Raw genomic sequence first — 16256 nt, forward strand, 5'->3', positions numbered from 1 at the left:
CACGACGTCCATCTGTGCAAGCTGAGGTGCCCCCCGAAGGGGCTTGCCCAGGGGTTGCCCAGCCACGCCGGTGGGGACACTTTTGGAAAGGCCAGACCCACTCACTGCTCTTACCACCACCGCGATGGTGCCTCGGGCTCGGCCAAAGGCTCCACCAGGAAAGCGCAGCTGGGCCACGCTCTTTGCGTATCCACGGCCAATAAAACAGCAATTGTTAAAAAATTATTAAAAAAAAATTACAGCGGCAAAGCTGCGGGTTTCACCCCTGGGCAGCACCACCGACGACGCTGGCTCGGGCACTGCCTCTACCCGTGGCGGTTCCCGGGGAGCCAGCCCCAGCCAGGACCCCCAGCGCGGAGGGGTCCCAGCCCTCCCCGCAGGCCAGCGTCCCTCCTGTGCTTCACGGCGACGGCTTCCCCATCATCCCCATCTCCTCTGGTTTGGCTCCGGGAGAGGTTTAGGGGCTGGCGGGGCTCAGTAGGGGGTCGTGCCTTCCCACTCCACCAGGTACTGCACCTTCCCCTCCAGCGTCACCCGCCGCGCCAGCACCTGGTACTTCTCGCCGCAGACCAGCCTGCCCGCCGCCCCGAAGTAGCTGCTGATGGAGGACTTGAGGTGGGAGAGCGAGGAGTCGTCCTCGCTGATGCTCTCGAAGGTGTGGCTGTCGATGCCGTCGTCCGGGCGGTCGGGGCCGCAGGCCGCCTCGCTGCCCTCGGGGGTGCCCCCGGCCGGGCGCCCGCCTGCCTCCCCACCTCTCCTCTTCGCCCCCGCCGAGGCGTAGGCGGGCGCTGCCAGCTTGCGCTTGCGGCTGCCCACGGTCCTCCGGCTGCGAGGGAGGGGACAGAGAAGGGGTCAGGGCAGCACCCAAAAGGTGCCCCGCGCTGTGCCGGCTGTGCCCGCCGCCCTGCCAGCCTGGAGGGAGCACACTGGGAATTCGGGTGAGCCCAGCAAGGACCGACGGCTCTGACCCTGCATGCCCAGCAAGGCAACGCCGCTTTGGGACCACCAGCCTGTTTTGGGAGGCGGGGAGGAAAGGCTCCCCAGTGCAGGACACCCCTGTGCCAGGACACAAGGGTGCTGCAGGGGGAGAGGGGCAGCCCCTCACCCCCCTGGCCGTGCCACCAGGACCCCTCTGGAAGGGGGCGAGGGGGCACGGCCCTCACCTGGACTCGTAGGAGAGGCTCGTGGTGGCCGAGCCCGAGGTGCTGGCGGCATCCGTGGAGTCCACGTCCGACAGGAAAGTCTGCCCCGAGCTGGCACTGGGGACGGGATGCAGCGTCGGCCCCAGCCCGGCGCAGTGGGCACCGCAGCCCCCCACCACCTCCCCAGCCCTGCCTTCACGCTCGGGTGTTTACACCAGCCCCACCTTGCCACCCACACCCCCGGGCCCGGCCCCACGGACCTTTTCAGGCTCTGAATTTCATCCAGTGTGAAGTCAAAGATGCTGGCCAGGTGGTGGTTGGTGCTCCAGGCGGAGGTGAAGTCGCTCTGCGCCACGAAAACAAGCTCACTCGTCCCTGCCGAGCAGCGCGGTGCTGCCCGCAGCCCCAGCACTGTCACCCTCTGCCCGGGCACCACCGCACTCCTGCCCGTGGTCCCGCAGCCCCTGGGAAGCTGGCTTGGCACGGAACGTTTGCAAACCCCAGGACGAGGGACGGGGGCTCTCCCTGCCCACAGGAGCGAGGGAGCTTCCCAGGGAGTCCCAGGGTTGAGGGGCCAAGGGGGTCCCACTCAGCTGCCAAATCCCGGGAGGGTGGCGCAGAGGAGGTGGCGAAGGACTCACGCTGGGAATGGCATCCTCCAGCAGGAACTTGGCCCTCTTGCGCCGCGCCGCTCGCCGCTTCTGCTGCTGGAGCTGCCGCGGTAGCAGGCTGCAAAGCAAAGCGGGGCGGGGGGTGAGGCTGCCGGGCTGCCCCAGGGGAACACGAGCACTGGGTGCTGTTGCAAAGAGGGGTCCCCGGGTGAATTTGGCCGCCTACCTGTCTTTATGGACATATTTGCTTTTTCCCCTCTTCTTCAGCTCGCAGGAGCCGCTCTCGCCCGCGCCGGGGGCTTTCTCTGGCAGCACCTTGCTGGGGGGGTTCGGCGGGACGCGGATGCGCAGGCGAAAGATGCATTTCTTCTTTTTGATTTCCTTCCCACAAAGAAACCTGGAATGGCAGAGGGGAGGAAACAGCCCTCAGCCCGGGCGGGGGGCGGGCAGGGGGCACAGGAGCATCCTGCATCCCGTCCTGTCCCAGGCTCACCTGCTTTTATAGCTGTTGAGTGCATTGAGGAGGTGGGGGCCGCGCTCCGAGATGGGGGTGCCCGTCAGCTGCGGAGAGACGGCGGAGGTCAGGCAGGGCTCGGTGCCTGCTGAGGTTATGCAAAAACTAAACAGAGGGGGGAACCCAAACTCCGGGTTTCAGCTCCTGCCCAAGGGCGAGGAGCGAGGGACACCGAAGCCCAGAACCTCCCGGGTTTGGCGCAGGGGAGGGAGGCGTCTGTGGGGAACCCAACCCGTCCCGACGTGGTGACAGGCTTCCAACACGCCTCGGTTTTAGCACTTCTCCCGGCTCTAGCTCTGACCGGGAAACTTGTCCGATACAACACCAGAATAAAGGGAAATCCCAGCACAGAGCGAGGCGATTTAAGCCAACTTTGAGCAGGAGCCACCCGTGCCGAGCGCTGCCCAAACTGGGGTTTTGCGGAGATGCCCAAGCTCATCGGCGCGGGGCTGCTGGTGTGGTGGCACTGCCAACATGTGGGCACCTCCTTTTCCAGCACTCACCCCTGCCCCAGCTGTTCCCCAGCCCCAGGAAAGGTCCGTCGGCTCTGCCCAAGGCCCTGGCACCAGGGGCTGACACCACTCCCGGCTCAGGGAGCAGCATCCTCCACCACCTACGCTGCCTGCTGGGGGTGCCCCGCTCTGATGCCAGCCCAGGGGAGCGGCCGTGTGTTCCCAGCGGTGCAAACACCCCAGGCCAGGTGCTCCTGCCCACCCAGAGAAACCGGGCAGGTGTTTTAAAGCTCCTTCCCCACGGGGGACCCGCCGGGGGAGCAGCCGGCTCAGGCCGCGGTGAGAGGGCACTGCCAAAGCGCCGACCCCTTCCCAACGAGCAACACACGAGCACACCCCGAGGCTGGCGGTCGCTGAGAGGGGAAGCCAACCCGAACAAGGGGCAGAGCTCGCTGCCCCACCGTTTCACCACGAGCATCGCCCTTTGACAGCCAACCTGCCCCAGCCTGGGGGCTCGGCCACCGCAGAGGCTCCAGTCCCTCCCAGTTGAGGCTTCAGGAACAGCCAGCCGTGACTTACACCTCTCCCCCTCCACGGCTGCTCTCCAGCCTGACCCCAGGCTGCGTGTTTTTTACCTTCCCGAGCTGCAGCGGGTCCCAGTGGTGGTTCACAAAGGCCAAGATCTCCTCGAAGTCGAAGTACTTCTTCTTGCTCTGTACGCCCAGGTTGTAGAGGGCGAGATGGACGACATCCACCCTGCGGGAGCAAAGGGGGTGAGAGGGTCGGCAGCCCACCCTCTCCCCGGCAGGATGGTACCCACCACGATGCGATGCTCTGCCAGGGCTGCTCAAGCACAGCCCCCAGCACTGTCCTCCCAAAACCCACCCACTAGAAGCTGGGACCATTCCCACACACCATGGGGGAAGCAACCCAGTCCGGAGGTGCGTCCCGGGGGACGCCACAGCCAGGACAGCATCCCCTGAGCTTTGGAGAAGGGTGGGACACTGCCTGCAGCTGGGGAGAACCCCAAACGCCAAGACTCCTGAGCCCAGGAGCTGGAGGACATGCTGTTCCCAGGACGAATGCCCGTTTTTTCAACTTTTTAATAAGCTCCAGCCATGTGCTCTTGCTGCAGTTAGGTACAGGAGCGGGAGAGCTCTTATTGACATGAAAACAGACTGTCTGATTTAACAACACAATCTACCCAGCGAGATTTTACACTTGAGTCTCTGAAAATGAAAGCCAAGCAACATATCCTGCAGGATTTCCCTTATTCTCCTTCCAGCCTGCGGCAGCGCTCGGTGCAACGTCCCCGAGCCAGCCGCGTCCCAGCAGCCCATCAGCACCAGCAACACGTCTGACACGGCTGCACACAAGGGGAACAGCAGAGAAAAGCTGGGCTGCCAGCACTGTTAATATACTTTATAAAGTGCTTTCAGACCATGAAGGGACACTAGAAGGTACCACTTGTAAACTCGTATTTGATCACAGAATTTGATGACTTGCCACACGATCGCTTTTTGCGGTCATCTTCTGGCAAACGTGTACGTTAGCTCCTGGACAAAGACCAGGTTTGGGGCACGCTGAGACATAGCTGCCCTGGGAAACCGCCCCGTGGGGCCGGGCAGGAGGAGCTGCACACCCGGGGCCCGCAGCCGAGCAAAGCCCAGAGCTCAGCACCGGGCTGGGAGGAGCGGGAGACGCTTCGCGAACTCACGCTGCTGAAACCCAGCTCTGGGGCTGGCCCCAAGACAAGGGCTCAGCAGCACCAGACACTGTCCAGCCCAGTGCCCCGCGGCCACCCCGGCACGTCCCAAAGGAGCCGGTGCCATTTCTTACCATCTCAAGGGCAGGCGCTTGATGTACTCAGGTCCCTGGTTGCACACGGAGCAGAAAAACACATAGAACCTGGAAAACAGCGGGGAGGGAGAGCGCTGGGGGTGGGGGTCAACCCTGCAGCCACGCAGAGGCTGGGGACAGGTCGGGGTGAGGACAGCGCTTCGGGTGCCAACAGTGACAGCGTGGCCAGCAGAAGCGGGGCGCTGCGGGATGGGGCCACCCGCCTGCCCCCAGGGGTGGCTGATCCATGTCAGTGCCCCAGCCGGATCAGGGAGACAGAGCCTGGGGATGCGTCCGTGCATGAGCCCCCCCGCCCCGGGAAGCCAGCTCCTACACCCAGCACCAGCCCAGCAAAGTTCAGAAGGGACGTACCGGTCTCCGAACATCATGGGGTCGCTGAGGCACTGGGTGCAGGCTTCGTGGAACCACTGCCGGCAGCGGTAGCACTGCAGCATCTTCAGGTACCACCTGGGAGGGAGAGAAGGTGGGTGATGGCGAGGGCAGCGTGTGGCAGCCACTGCCCCAGCCCCTTCCCAGGCATGGACCCCCCCAGCCAGGGAAAGTCTGGCCTTAACTTGTATTTTCTGCAGCCAAGGAGGTGGGTGCAAACGGAGCGAGCGGAGAGCTGGAGGGCAGGGGCAGCACGGGCAGCAAAGCCGCCGGGGCAGTGCCCTGCAAGCTGGGGACTCCTCTTTTGGGGGGGAAAAAGAACTCCCCACCCTGATCCCATCTTCATTTTGCGACTGCTTTTCCCCACAAAACCAACCGCGACAACCCTCCCGGCAGGCAGGCGGGGGCTTACTCGCCGGGGCCCCCGCAGTAGCAGTAGCACTGCTGCTGGTTGGTGCGGTGCGGGGAGTCCCACTCGAGCAGGTCGGGGTTGTAGGACAGCACCATCTTGACGGCTTGCAGCGTCTTGGCGATGGCTCCCTTCTTCAGGGCACCCCCCTTCTGCGGGAGCGAGCGGGACGGGGGTCAGCAGAACCACCCGGGGCAGGGGGGGCCGCATCCTGCACCGCTGTGCTGAGGGCGAGCGGCACAGAGCCGGCAACCCCGGGCAGCCCCACTCACCCGCACGGCCAGGGCAAATATGCAGCGGCGGCAGAACCACGGCGTCCCCAGCGGGCCCTCGCTGCCGCTCGCCACCGGGACGTGGCACTGCTGGTGATAACCTGCGGGAGGGCTCGGCGTCAGCGCCACCGGGCTGGCCGGACCCTCGCCCCCCGGGGTGGGACGTGGCAGACCCCGGGGTGCTGCACCCGCACTCACCCAGCCCGCACTTCCCGCAGATGAGGATTTCGTTCATGGGGCCCGACGTCTTTCCCAGGCAGACGCTGCACTTGGGCTCCTCCCCAGGGACACCGGCTGCGGGACGGGGATGGCAGAGTCGGAGACGCGCGTGGCACAGCCACGTCCCCGTGGCAGCGGGAAGGAGCCCCTGGCCCGACGGCGGGAAGGGGGGACGGGGCAGCACTCACCATGCTGGATGTCCTTCCAGAGGACCCAGTACTTGGAGTTGTCCTCAAACGTGACGAGGCAGCTCTGCTTGGAGCCGCTCACCTGCGGGGAGAACCACTGGGTGTCAGCTCCCCATTCCCAGCGCTTCCTCGCGTTCCCTGGTGACCGGCCCTACCTCCTGGGGCTGCGGGAAGTCGGGTTTGGGGTGTGACACCCAGGGGCAGGACATCAACCCCGCTGACCAAAGGCACGGCGCAGCCCAGGCCAGCACCCCTCCAGGCTGCGAGCTGACTCAGGGAACGGCACTAACTACACTTTGGGTGCCCACCTTACCCTTTTGGGTGCCCACCTTACCCTTTTGATCTTCCCGAGGTAATAGAGCCCATCGGTCCAGCGGCACAGCACGTACTGCCCCTCCGTCAGCTTGACCATGAGCTCTCGGCAGCCGCTGCCCCTCCGCGCCGAGGCGGCGGCCGGTGCTTGCTGGACCCGGCCAGCGGCCGCATAGACATCCCGGATGATGGGGTTGAGCTTGGCGGTCTCCATCAGCAGAGCCTGGAGGGGACATGCACGCTCGTCACCCCGCCCTCGTGCCGCGACACAACGTGCCCATCAGCCGAGCACGGCGTCCCGGAGGGTTTTGCCCGACAGCACCAAGCCTGGGGCTAGTGCAGTGCCTGCAGCGGGGGCTCAGGACCCGCAAAACGAGTGCTGATGAGCCCGGTTCGTTTACGTGAAATCAAAGGGAGCAGCCGCAATCTCTGCTACCACTGAGCAAGAGCCAATTAATCCCCCGACTGCCTCGGCTCCCGCAGCACGGAGCCATCCCGCCGCGGGGCACGGGGACACCACAGGCCTGCCCGGGCTCAGCCTTGGGAAGGGGTCAGTGAGGGAGAACAGCTTTACGTTTAACGTGGATTTTAATTCACAATTTCCCAGCGGTTTCACAGGCTCCCAACCCAGGGGAGCTGCAGGGCGAGTGAAGCCCAGGAGCGGAGTCCCACCGCCGTGGGGGCTGCCGGGCGGATGAGCCGCGAGCGCCAACAGACATCCCTGAAACCACTCAAAAGTGACTTTTCCCCCCGCTTTGCGCTCCCGTCACGGCCACACGCGTGACCTCACGACACAAAACCTCACCGTGCTGTAAACTCTGCCCGGACCCTGCTCTCCGTAACACCCCCCCGTTTCCCCAGAACAGCCCCTGGATGGGCAGGAACAACCAAACTTACGGTAAAACGGGTGCGACCGAAACAAAAAATAATTAAAAAAAAGAATAATAATATTAAAAAAAAAAACAAAACCCACGAGCTGTGCCGGGACGGGGCTGGCAGGAGCCGCCGCAGCGAGCTGCGACATGTCACCCGCAGCGCGGATTTTCGCTCCGGGAGCGATTATGAAAGCGGCGGCAGCTCCGCGCCCCCCCCCCCCCCCCATGGCCCCGGGAGCGCGCCCGGCGGAGGGGCTGCGGGGGGGGACACACACACAGAGCTCCCGCCGCTCCCCCCCTCCCCGGCGCCGCGGTCACGGGTGGGAGCCCCCACGCCGCAGCGGGACCCCCGCGCAAGTAGCGGCGGGGGGGGGGGGGGGGGGGGGAACCGAGCCCCCCCGCCCCCCTTCCCCGCAGCGGGGTAGGGGAGAGCGGCGGGACCGGCGGCACCTGCCGGGCGGCAGCGCCGCGGGCAGCCCCGGGAGCGGCGGCCGCGGGTCCCGCCGCCATTGGCTCATTCAAAGGCGGCTGCGGCGCCGTCCCGCCCGTCCCCGCTCCCGCCGCCCCGGGCTGCGCCCCCGCCGCCCCCGCGCTGCCGGGCCCCGGGGGCTCTCCGCGGCGCTGCCCTTACCGCTGCCCGCCGCTCCGCCGCCCCTCTGCCGCCGCCGCCGCCGCCGCCGCCGCCGGACCGGGTCAGCGCCCGCCCGCCCGGGGGCCGCGGCGGGGAGCGGCGGCGTGCGGCGGGGGCAGGGCGCGGGGCGCCATCTTCCCGCGCTTCCCCCCGCGCCTCCCGCGGGCATTGACGTCCCGCTTATGCAATTAGCGCGGGGCCGCCTCCGCCGCCTCCCACGGCTCCCGGTCGCTTCGGCCTGGCACGGCGGGGCGCGGCCGCGGTGCCCCGGTGGGGGGGCGCAGCTTCCGCGGTGCCAGGGCAGAGCGCACGCGGGGGCACGAGGTACCTGCTGTGTCCCCCCCCGTGGGGTACTTTTCTGTGTCCCCCTAGTGGGGTACTTGCTGTGTCCCCCCCGTGGGGTACTTTCTGTGTCCCCCTAGTGGGGTACTTGCTGTGTCCCCTCCGGTGGGGTACCTGCTGTCGCCCTGCCATGGGGTACTTTCTGTGTCCCCCCTCCGCGGGGTACCTGCTGTGTCCCCCCCCCGTGGGATACTTTTCTGTGTCCCCCTAGTGGAGTACTTGCTGTGTCCCCTCCCGTGGGGTACTTTTCTGTGTCCCCCTAGTGGGGTACTTGCTGTGTCCCCCCCGTGGGGTACCTGCTGTGTCCCCTCCGGTGGGGTACCTGCTGTCGCCCTGCCATGGGGTACTTTCTGTGTCCCCCCTCCGTGGGGTACCTGCTGTGTCCCCCCGCCGTGGGATACTTGCTGTGTCCCCTTAGTGAGGTACCTGCTGTGTCCCCTCCCCATGGGGTACCTGCTGTGTCCCCCCCGCGTGGGGTAATTGCTGCGTCCCCCCGTGGGGTACCTGCTGTGTCCCCCCGCCGTGGGATACTTGCTGTGTCCCCTTAGTGAGGTACCTGCTGTGTCCCCTCCCCATGGGGTACCTGCTGTGTCCCCCCCGCGTGGGGTAATTGCTGCGTCCCCCCGTGGGGTACCTGCTGTCGTCCCCTTGGGGTACCTGCTATGTCCCCCCCCCATGGGGTACCTGCCGCTGCCCCACACTGGCACCATCATAGCCCAAAGCTCCTCACCTCAGGGCACACCCCCCCGGCCCCCCGCCCCTGCACCCACCAGCCCTCTGCCTGCACACCTTGGGGTCCCCAGGGGCACCCAGGACCAACCACCCACCCACCGCCCTTGGGAAGGGCAGCGTCACCCTGCGCCACACACAGGGACCCCCCCTGCCTGCCCTTCCCATGAGGCCGCAGCCAGGTAGGGACATCCCCGGGTCCCCCAGGATGGGGTGCGGGCAGGGGTGCCCCACGCGCGTGGCATTGTCCCGCGCGAGGGAACAACCTGTGCTCGCCGGGATTCCTAGAAACGGGGGGGGTAGCCGTTCTCTGAGTCTCAACAGAGAAAAGCAATCACTGCAAAAATGCTCCGGTCGGTGCCAAGACGAAATCTTAAGGATTTGCTGTTTGTTGGGAAGCATTGCCAAAAAAGAAATGTTTTCAGGCTGCTCAGGCAGTAGGGAAGCTGATCCCTGGTGTAGGGTCTGGGCCAAAGGCAAGCTGAGCCGATAGGCATTTTATTGCCCGTAATCGATGAGCTCTGGGCAGCGCCGGGGGGGCGGCTTCCCCCGAGCTGGGGTTCGCAGCGCATCTGCAGAAAACTTGCCCTGCACGTGAGCAGCTCCCCTGGGCATCAGGAGGGAAGGGCACCATGCCTAAACACCTTTTGAACACCTTTGTGTAATTCTGTCTTCTTAGAAACATTGTTTTTTGTTTGAATCTAGCTTTCCCACCGACCATCAGTGTCTGAGTGTCCCCTGTACCACAACTGGCCCTTGGCAGCGGGCGAGCGATGGGTACCACGAAGCCGTTCTCTTTGCTTCCCAGTTCTCAGCGTCTAAGGCAAAGCCCAGGACAAAGATGGTGGCGGGCAGGGACCCAACGTGCTGTGCCAGGCTGTGCCAGGCCGAGCCATGCTGTGCCAGGCCGTGCCAGGCCGTGCCATGCTGTGCCAGGCCGTGCCTATGCCCAACTGCCCAAGCCTGGCCCCGTGTTTGCAGAGGTTTAGGCAGCTGAAAAAAATGGCAGCTCGTTCCCCGGCGTGAAACTCCATCCCTCGCCTTCTCGGGGAACCTGACACATCTTCAAAACAGCCGAGCGACCAAACTCCGTGGTGAGTCATGATGTCTTAGCCGTGAGTCACCGCAGGATTAAAATAACTCTTGCACCATAACTCTCCTCCCTGGACGAACACCGCTGCTCACTTCGCTGCACTCGGTGGTGCTGGGTCTGACCAAAAGCGAGTCGCTTGCTGCGTTCGCGGGGCGGCACTCCCGGCCCAGCCCGGCCCCGCGCGGTGCTGGTGAAGCAGCAAACGGGGACGTTCTTTCACCCTCCTCCCCAGCCACCGTGGTTTATGTTTGCAGCATCTTGGTGGTTTGCCATGGGAATGCAGACGATGTGACACAGTGTAAATTGAACACAGGATCAAGCTCACCACGGGCGTAAGCAGGGATAACCTTACCCAAAACCCTCCTGCACGGAGAGGGCACCCCAAACCCAGCAGCTGCCAATGGGAAGAGCCAAGTGACATTGCCCTGGAACAGAAGTCCCAAACGAAAAGAAAAAAAGAAAAGAATTTGATATGCATCCTCTATTTCCTAACACTAATGAAGCCACGCAATTGCATTTAACTCCGTTTTCTTCGCGGGTGCTCCTGCCACACCATTGCCTTTGAGCCTGGCCCCAGCTCCTCCTGTGGTGAGCTACTGGGTGCTCTCCTCCTCCTCCTTCTCCTCCTCCTCCTTCTCCTCCTTCTCCTCCTCCTCCTCTTTTTTCCTCCTCCTCCTCTGCACACCCTCCCAGCTTTTCCCGCACACCCACGAGGAGTCAGAGGAGCCGCTGGAGATCCCCTTCCTTTGGCACCGTGCGAAGGCTCGAGGCCCCTGGCAGACGCTGGTGCGGGGCTGCCGGCAGCCCCTGGAGCAGGCGCAGAGGTCGGACACGGCTGAGTGACTGGTTTCACGCCAGTGGGGCTCCAGGGACCTCGGTGGGACGACGCCTGACACGCTCCGCTGGGGAAGGAGCACCCACCTGGGCCCACGCCGACGTGAATATTTCTGTGCCGCGCTCCCAGCTGAAGAGACATCGGTGCCCCGGCGTGCAGAGCCGGCAGCAGATGCTGACCAGCTCCCCGGGCCAGGGAAGCAAGGAGCCCCTGTTTAAATCACGCCCTTAGACGCAGACTGCTCTGTAAGCAAACGATCAGAAATGAAAGAGAACCCGGGCGACGGTGCAAAGCTGAGCCCCGGCAAACCTCCACCCTCCTCAGCCGGGGAGCGGGGCCAGTGCAGGCACCCAGGGCAGGTCCCCCCGTCTCCTTCCCCACTACTGAATTCCAAAATAAAACCAGCACTAGCAAAATGACTGGAATGAAGCCCCCGGTAGTTAACTACTCTGACACCCCTGTTTTGTCCTTAAAAACTTTTCGTTGCTCCTCTGCACCCTGCACTCGCAGAAGTGGGGAAGGTGTTTTCCTGCTCGCATGAGGACGTAGCACCCGGAGAATCATGGCTCAGCCCAGCCGGGAGCCAGCAGGAGCCCTGGCCGGAGCAGAGCCAGCGGCGTGCGCGGGGCGAGCAGCTCCCGGCGCTGCCTTTCTTTCTGCTTTGAAAACTGCCCAGAAATCGGGTAGTTTCTTTTCACCGTGTTTTTCTTCCTTTGAAAACAGGAGTGGGAGGAGGGGTTGTATGTTGGCTGGTAGTCTTGGAAACCGAAGCCGAGGAATATTGAATGGAAACCCAAACACGAAGCTGCCTATGAACTACAGGCCTGATGGGGAGATAGGATCTGCGGCAACGACTGGCGCTGGCTGCAGCCGCTCCGGAGCCTCCGGCGGCCGAGCGATGCGGGGGCTGCGGCGCAGCGACGGCGAGACCCGGCGCAGCTCTGGTGCGCTGCTCAGAACGATTCGCCAGTGCCCTTTCTGTCCGGGGCTTCAGCCGGTCAAACGGGACGCATCCGTGCCAATAAAAGTAGCTGCAACTGAGGCAGCTTGAGTCCGCTGACAATTCTCTTCCTCTCGGCCAGTGCTTCCCTCTGCTCCACGGGTCTCAACCACCTTTTCACTGAAACCATCTGATTGACCACCACGACCAAGTTAAGCTCAAAGCAACTGTGTGCAAGGTTACAGGTTCTTTTTATGTCCTGAAGAAGGGCTTATAAGCCTAAAAGCTTGTCTGGGTTTTTTTTCAGCTGTATTAGTCAATTCAAAGAAATATTACCTTTCCCTGCAAACCTTGTCCTTGGTTGTTTTGGACCATCATAGCTACAGAAGCCCTGTTACTCCCTGCCAGCCTAGCCATTAAACGTGGAGCAACCAGTCCTGATTTAGCTCGCTAAAACTTTCCTTGATTTTTCTGCATCGTTTGATTCAGTCCAGACCAAAAAAAAAATCCCTTCGGCTGCTCATTTCCACAACAGAAGTGTTTTGCTGGATTAGAGAGCTCTTGATATCCCTCCAATCTCAGCTTCTTTCCCAGTGTCATCCGTTTCCTTATCGAGAGGGGTTTGTGGCTGAAGGTCTTGGAGATGAAAATCAGGAACACCAGAGCCGGGAGCGGAGCCCCGTGTTTGGAAAGCGCCGTGGCTCAATGCATTCCACATGGACGCGGTAATGCTCCGGCAGCGCCTCGTGCGCCGCGGCACAGGGGCGGTCAGCTCTTGTTCGAGCCCTTTCAGAGAAAAGTGATACACCAAAGGGCATATTCGAGCAAAGGTATGGTTGTAATTAGATTCAGAGCAGTTAAGTCCGACATTCAGCTGTTTTATCCTGGCTGTGCCTTTAAAAGGAAGAGCGTTGAGGCTTTAGGTTTCATGTCTTTTTATTGTTTATTTAGCATGAATTTAATCCGTATTTTTTTTTTTTAACTTAACTTTCTTTGCGTGCTTCTATGCAATTGCATGAGACAAGAAGAGCTTGTAAGTGTTCTTACAGCTGTGCGAGTTTTGTATTAACAGAGCCCTTACATAATTTTGACACAGATATGTTATGTACACGTCTGCAGTTCCTGAGCGTGGCTCAGAAAAGGCATCCCCCCTGAAAGAAAGAAGGAAAGAGAAAGAGAGAAAGAAAAAGAGAAAGGAAAGAAAGAGAAAGAGAAAGAGAGAAAGAGAGAAAGAGAGAAAGAGAAAGAGAAAGAGAAAGAGAAAGAGAAAGAGAAAAAGAAAAAGAAAAAGAAAAAGAAAAAGAAAAAGAAAAAGAAAAAGAAAAAGAAAAAGAAAAAGAAAAAGAAAAAGAAAAAGAAAAAGAAAAAGAAAAAGAAAAAGAAAAAGAGAAAAAAAAAGAAAAAAAAAGGAAAAAGAGCCCATTTTGTTCCTGGGGAAAGGCAAAAAATGGAGAGTGAAGATCTGCGTCCCCTGGGGGATGCCCGCACTGCTCACCCAGCTACAAAACCGCCGAAGGCAGCCCCCTGTTCGTGCAACTGTGATTATCGGCGTTCAGGAAGGATTTGGGCTGTGTCTATACAGTGCAATGCTGTGCAGACAGGGACCCCCCTCTTTCAGATTCAAGCCGTTGCCCCTTGTCCTACCACTACACGCCCCTGTAAAAGTCCCTCCCCACCTTTCCTGTAGGTCCCTTTGAAGTACTGGAAGGTCACTACAAGGTCTCCCCTTCCTGCTCCTCTCCAGGCTGAACACCCCCAGCTCTTCAGCCTGTCCTCACAGGGAGCTGCTCCAGCCCCTGAGCATCTTCGTGGCCTCCTCTGGACCCGCTCGAGCAGGTCCCTGTCGCTTCATCCGCGTCCTGTCACCGACAAGCTGCCCGCCCCGCGAGTACAGCTGGTGATGAATTTCCTCCCTTGGCAGACATTCGCCATCCAGGCCTGAGTCACCCCAAAAGCTGGCTCCACGTGATGCTTCTCCGGTGAGTCCGTAGGGAAGCGCTCAGAGACGGCTCTGCCCCAGCCCGGCGCAGCGGGACGACGAGCACAGGGTCCCGCATGCTCTGCGGCCTTGCAGCTTTCCTCCCCTTCTACTTCAGGGATTTTCCCCGTTGGGAATCTCTTGCTGGACAGAAAACCGAAACTAAAGGGCTTCCAATAAACCTTTAAAATCGATTTTTACCAAGTGGGTCCCTTCTTCCACCATCAGCCCTGTCCTCCAACAAGGAGGACGCCCCAGCGAGGGTTCCCCCTGCAGAAGGCACGTGCCGAGGGAGGTCTCCAGCCCACCCGCTCCTGCTCCGCTCTCACGTCCGGGGCAGCTCAGGCACAGACTGGTATCGGTCACACCGGGGTGGACAGAGCCCGGCTGCATCGCACCCTTTCTCCAGGGTATTTATTTGGCCGATGTGGGTGCTCCTGCTTCCCTGCGCGATCTGATCTCCTGCCTGCCGCGACACCGGGCTCCTGCCATCAGTGAAATCCTGGCTGTGCACCAGATTTGAAGGGAATCAGTGTAATTGTCGCTGGTAGGATCAGGCTAGAGAAAAGCAGGGGGGCGTCAGGTCGTTCGCTCTCTGCTGGGTGTCTCTCTCAACCCGCACATTGCACACACAGACACACACAGACACACACAGACACACGCTCTCGCTTCCCTCCGTGCAGACACGTACACAGAAATATTCTCTCTCGCACACACATACTCACATCTTCTCTCCCACACACTTTCTCTCTTTCCCCAGCTCTCACCCACACATGGTTTTACTCATTTTCCCCCACCTTCTCTCTCCATCTCTCACACACAAGGAAAACCCTCTGAAGTATTTTTAAGAAATAACACCTCTACGTGGGAAAGGATTTTGCACAAAAAAGTAACAGCGGAGCAAAGAGGCAGCCAAGCCGCCCTGGGAAGTTGATGCCCCCTACGATAAAAGCAGCTAATTAACACCCCCCCCCAGTGGAAAAGCAGCTCCACGGCCAGCGAGGGCCAGGGAAAGCCCACACAGGTGTGGAGCAGCTCCCGCGCCCCTGGCAACCAGGCCGAGCCGACCACCATCTCCATCTGCAGCAACTCTTGTCAGATCGGCTGCCGCCTCCGTCCCGCTCGGCTCTGGCTGCAGTAGCCAGAAGAGGCTCTGGAAATCGGCTCGCTCTGCCAGACGGTGCCATCATCACCCGTCGGAGCGGCACAACCCTTTATTCCATTTTCCAGGCCAAACCCCCACATATTGGGTGCTCCATCTTCCAGACAAACACCAGCTTCCAGAGGCAACACAAAGGCGACCCTGGCGTTACGGCACTGACAGGGGAGATGCTTCAGGGGTCGTTGCCGAAGTTTCCACCTGCAGGACCGCAGGCAAGGCGCTTCATCCGAGCGCCTCGGTGGAGCGGTGGCACCGGCAGCTCTTTGGGCCAGGGGCTGGTCAGTTCTGGGTCACCGGGCACGGCACAGCCCCGCCGGGCCCTGCATCGGGAAAACTTGCTCGGTGCCACCACAGCAGAAATCAGTGAGTGTCGCAGCACCGCTCAGCTGTTTCCACAGCAAACCGCTATCATCGTCTCGCCAAGTTGCTCAATTCCCTATTTGACAGTGAAAATAACACGCAAACCCTTTTTTAAGTTAGTGAGCTTTATTTAGGAAATAAATAAACTTGTAAGAAAATATGAATGATTGTAATAAATACAGCACTTGTCAAAATTACACAGCCATGAAAAGCGTAATATTTTTAGGCTTATTACTCCAGTGTGGTTACAGGGGCTGGCACATTACAGGAAAAATAACTTTCCGTCCCTGAAAGAACATCTTAAACATGGAAGAGAGAAAGAGACAGACAGGGAGACTGAGTGTGCGTGTGATGGCAAAGAATAGCCAGTTCCTTCCCAAACAAGCTTCAGCAGATACTTGTTTATGGGGTGGGTGTCTTTTAAATGTGATACTTCATCACAACTGGTTATTTTAAAGGATGCTGTCGAGATAGAACTGAGAAAATCTCTTCCTACGCCAGCAGTCGGGCTGGAGGGCAGTCACAGCACGTGACATTTCAGCGGTTCTGCCAGGCGGCCGCGGTCTGCACGGTTTGCAAAATAGAAATGGACAAACAGTTTCTCCTTTCCCTTCCCAGCAGCGGGCACAACGTTGGGTTTTCAATCGAGACATGGGAAATATTGCAAAAGCAAAACCATTTCTAGGAGTTACTTCTATTTTAGCATCTGGAAAGACTTAAATATCAGAGCACTTAAAAAGAACTAAGCAATTAAAAAAAAAAAAAAAAAAGAGATCAATACTTTCTGGTAAGTCCCTTGCCTTGAAGGTTCAGGAAGTGACCGAAAACAAAGCTACTGAGGGGTCCTTACCACCGCTTGGACTGGCAGCTCTGGACTTCCCGGGGGTTAACAGCCCTCAGAGCTCCACATCCCAAATGGGAAAGTCAAGCAACTCCTCTGGAAATACAAGAGGTGATTTCCCC

General features: G+C 60.6%; 1 protein-coding gene across 3 annotated transcripts; it reads right to left on the reverse strand.

Annotated features, from left to right (window-relative positions):
- Positions 1-474: 474 nt before the first annotated feature.
- On the reverse strand, positions 475-6562 carry PHF19 (PHD finger protein 19). Of its 3 annotated transcripts, none has more exons than XM_086475597.1 (14): positions 6371-6562; positions 6037-6118; positions 5828-5923; positions 5630-5730; positions 5361-5509; positions 4931-5026; positions 4559-4627; positions 3355-3475; positions 2247-2314; positions 1994-2150; positions 1784-1855; positions 1403-1488; positions 1164-1259; positions 475-826 (listed from the first exon to the last, which is right to left on the reverse strand). In XM_086475597.1, the coding sequence occupies exons 1-14, from the start codon at positions 6560-6562 to the stop codon at positions 475-477; spliced, it is 1737 nt and encodes a 578-aa protein (XP_086331723.1). The 3 variants fall into 3 exon arrangements, with proteins under 3 accessions (XP_086331723.1, XP_086331722.1, XP_086331724.1); XM_086475596.1 differs by having other exon boundaries at positions 1784-1871; positions 1980-2150; XM_086475598.1 differs by lacking the exons at positions 5361-5509; positions 5630-5730; positions 5828-5923; positions 6037-6118; positions 6371-6562 and having other exon boundaries at positions 475-821; positions 1162-1259; positions 1784-1871; positions 1980-2150; positions 4931-5013.
- Between the last annotated feature and the right edge of the window lie 9694 nt (positions 6563-16256).

This window comes from Leptosomus discolor, chromosome 19, assembly GCF_034619465.1.
Source record: "Leptosomus discolor isolate bLepDis1 chromosome 19, bLepDis1.hap2, whole genome shotgun sequence".
Classification (NCBI taxonomy): Eukaryota; Metazoa; Chordata; class Aves; order Leptosomiformes; family Leptosomidae; genus Leptosomus; species Leptosomus discolor.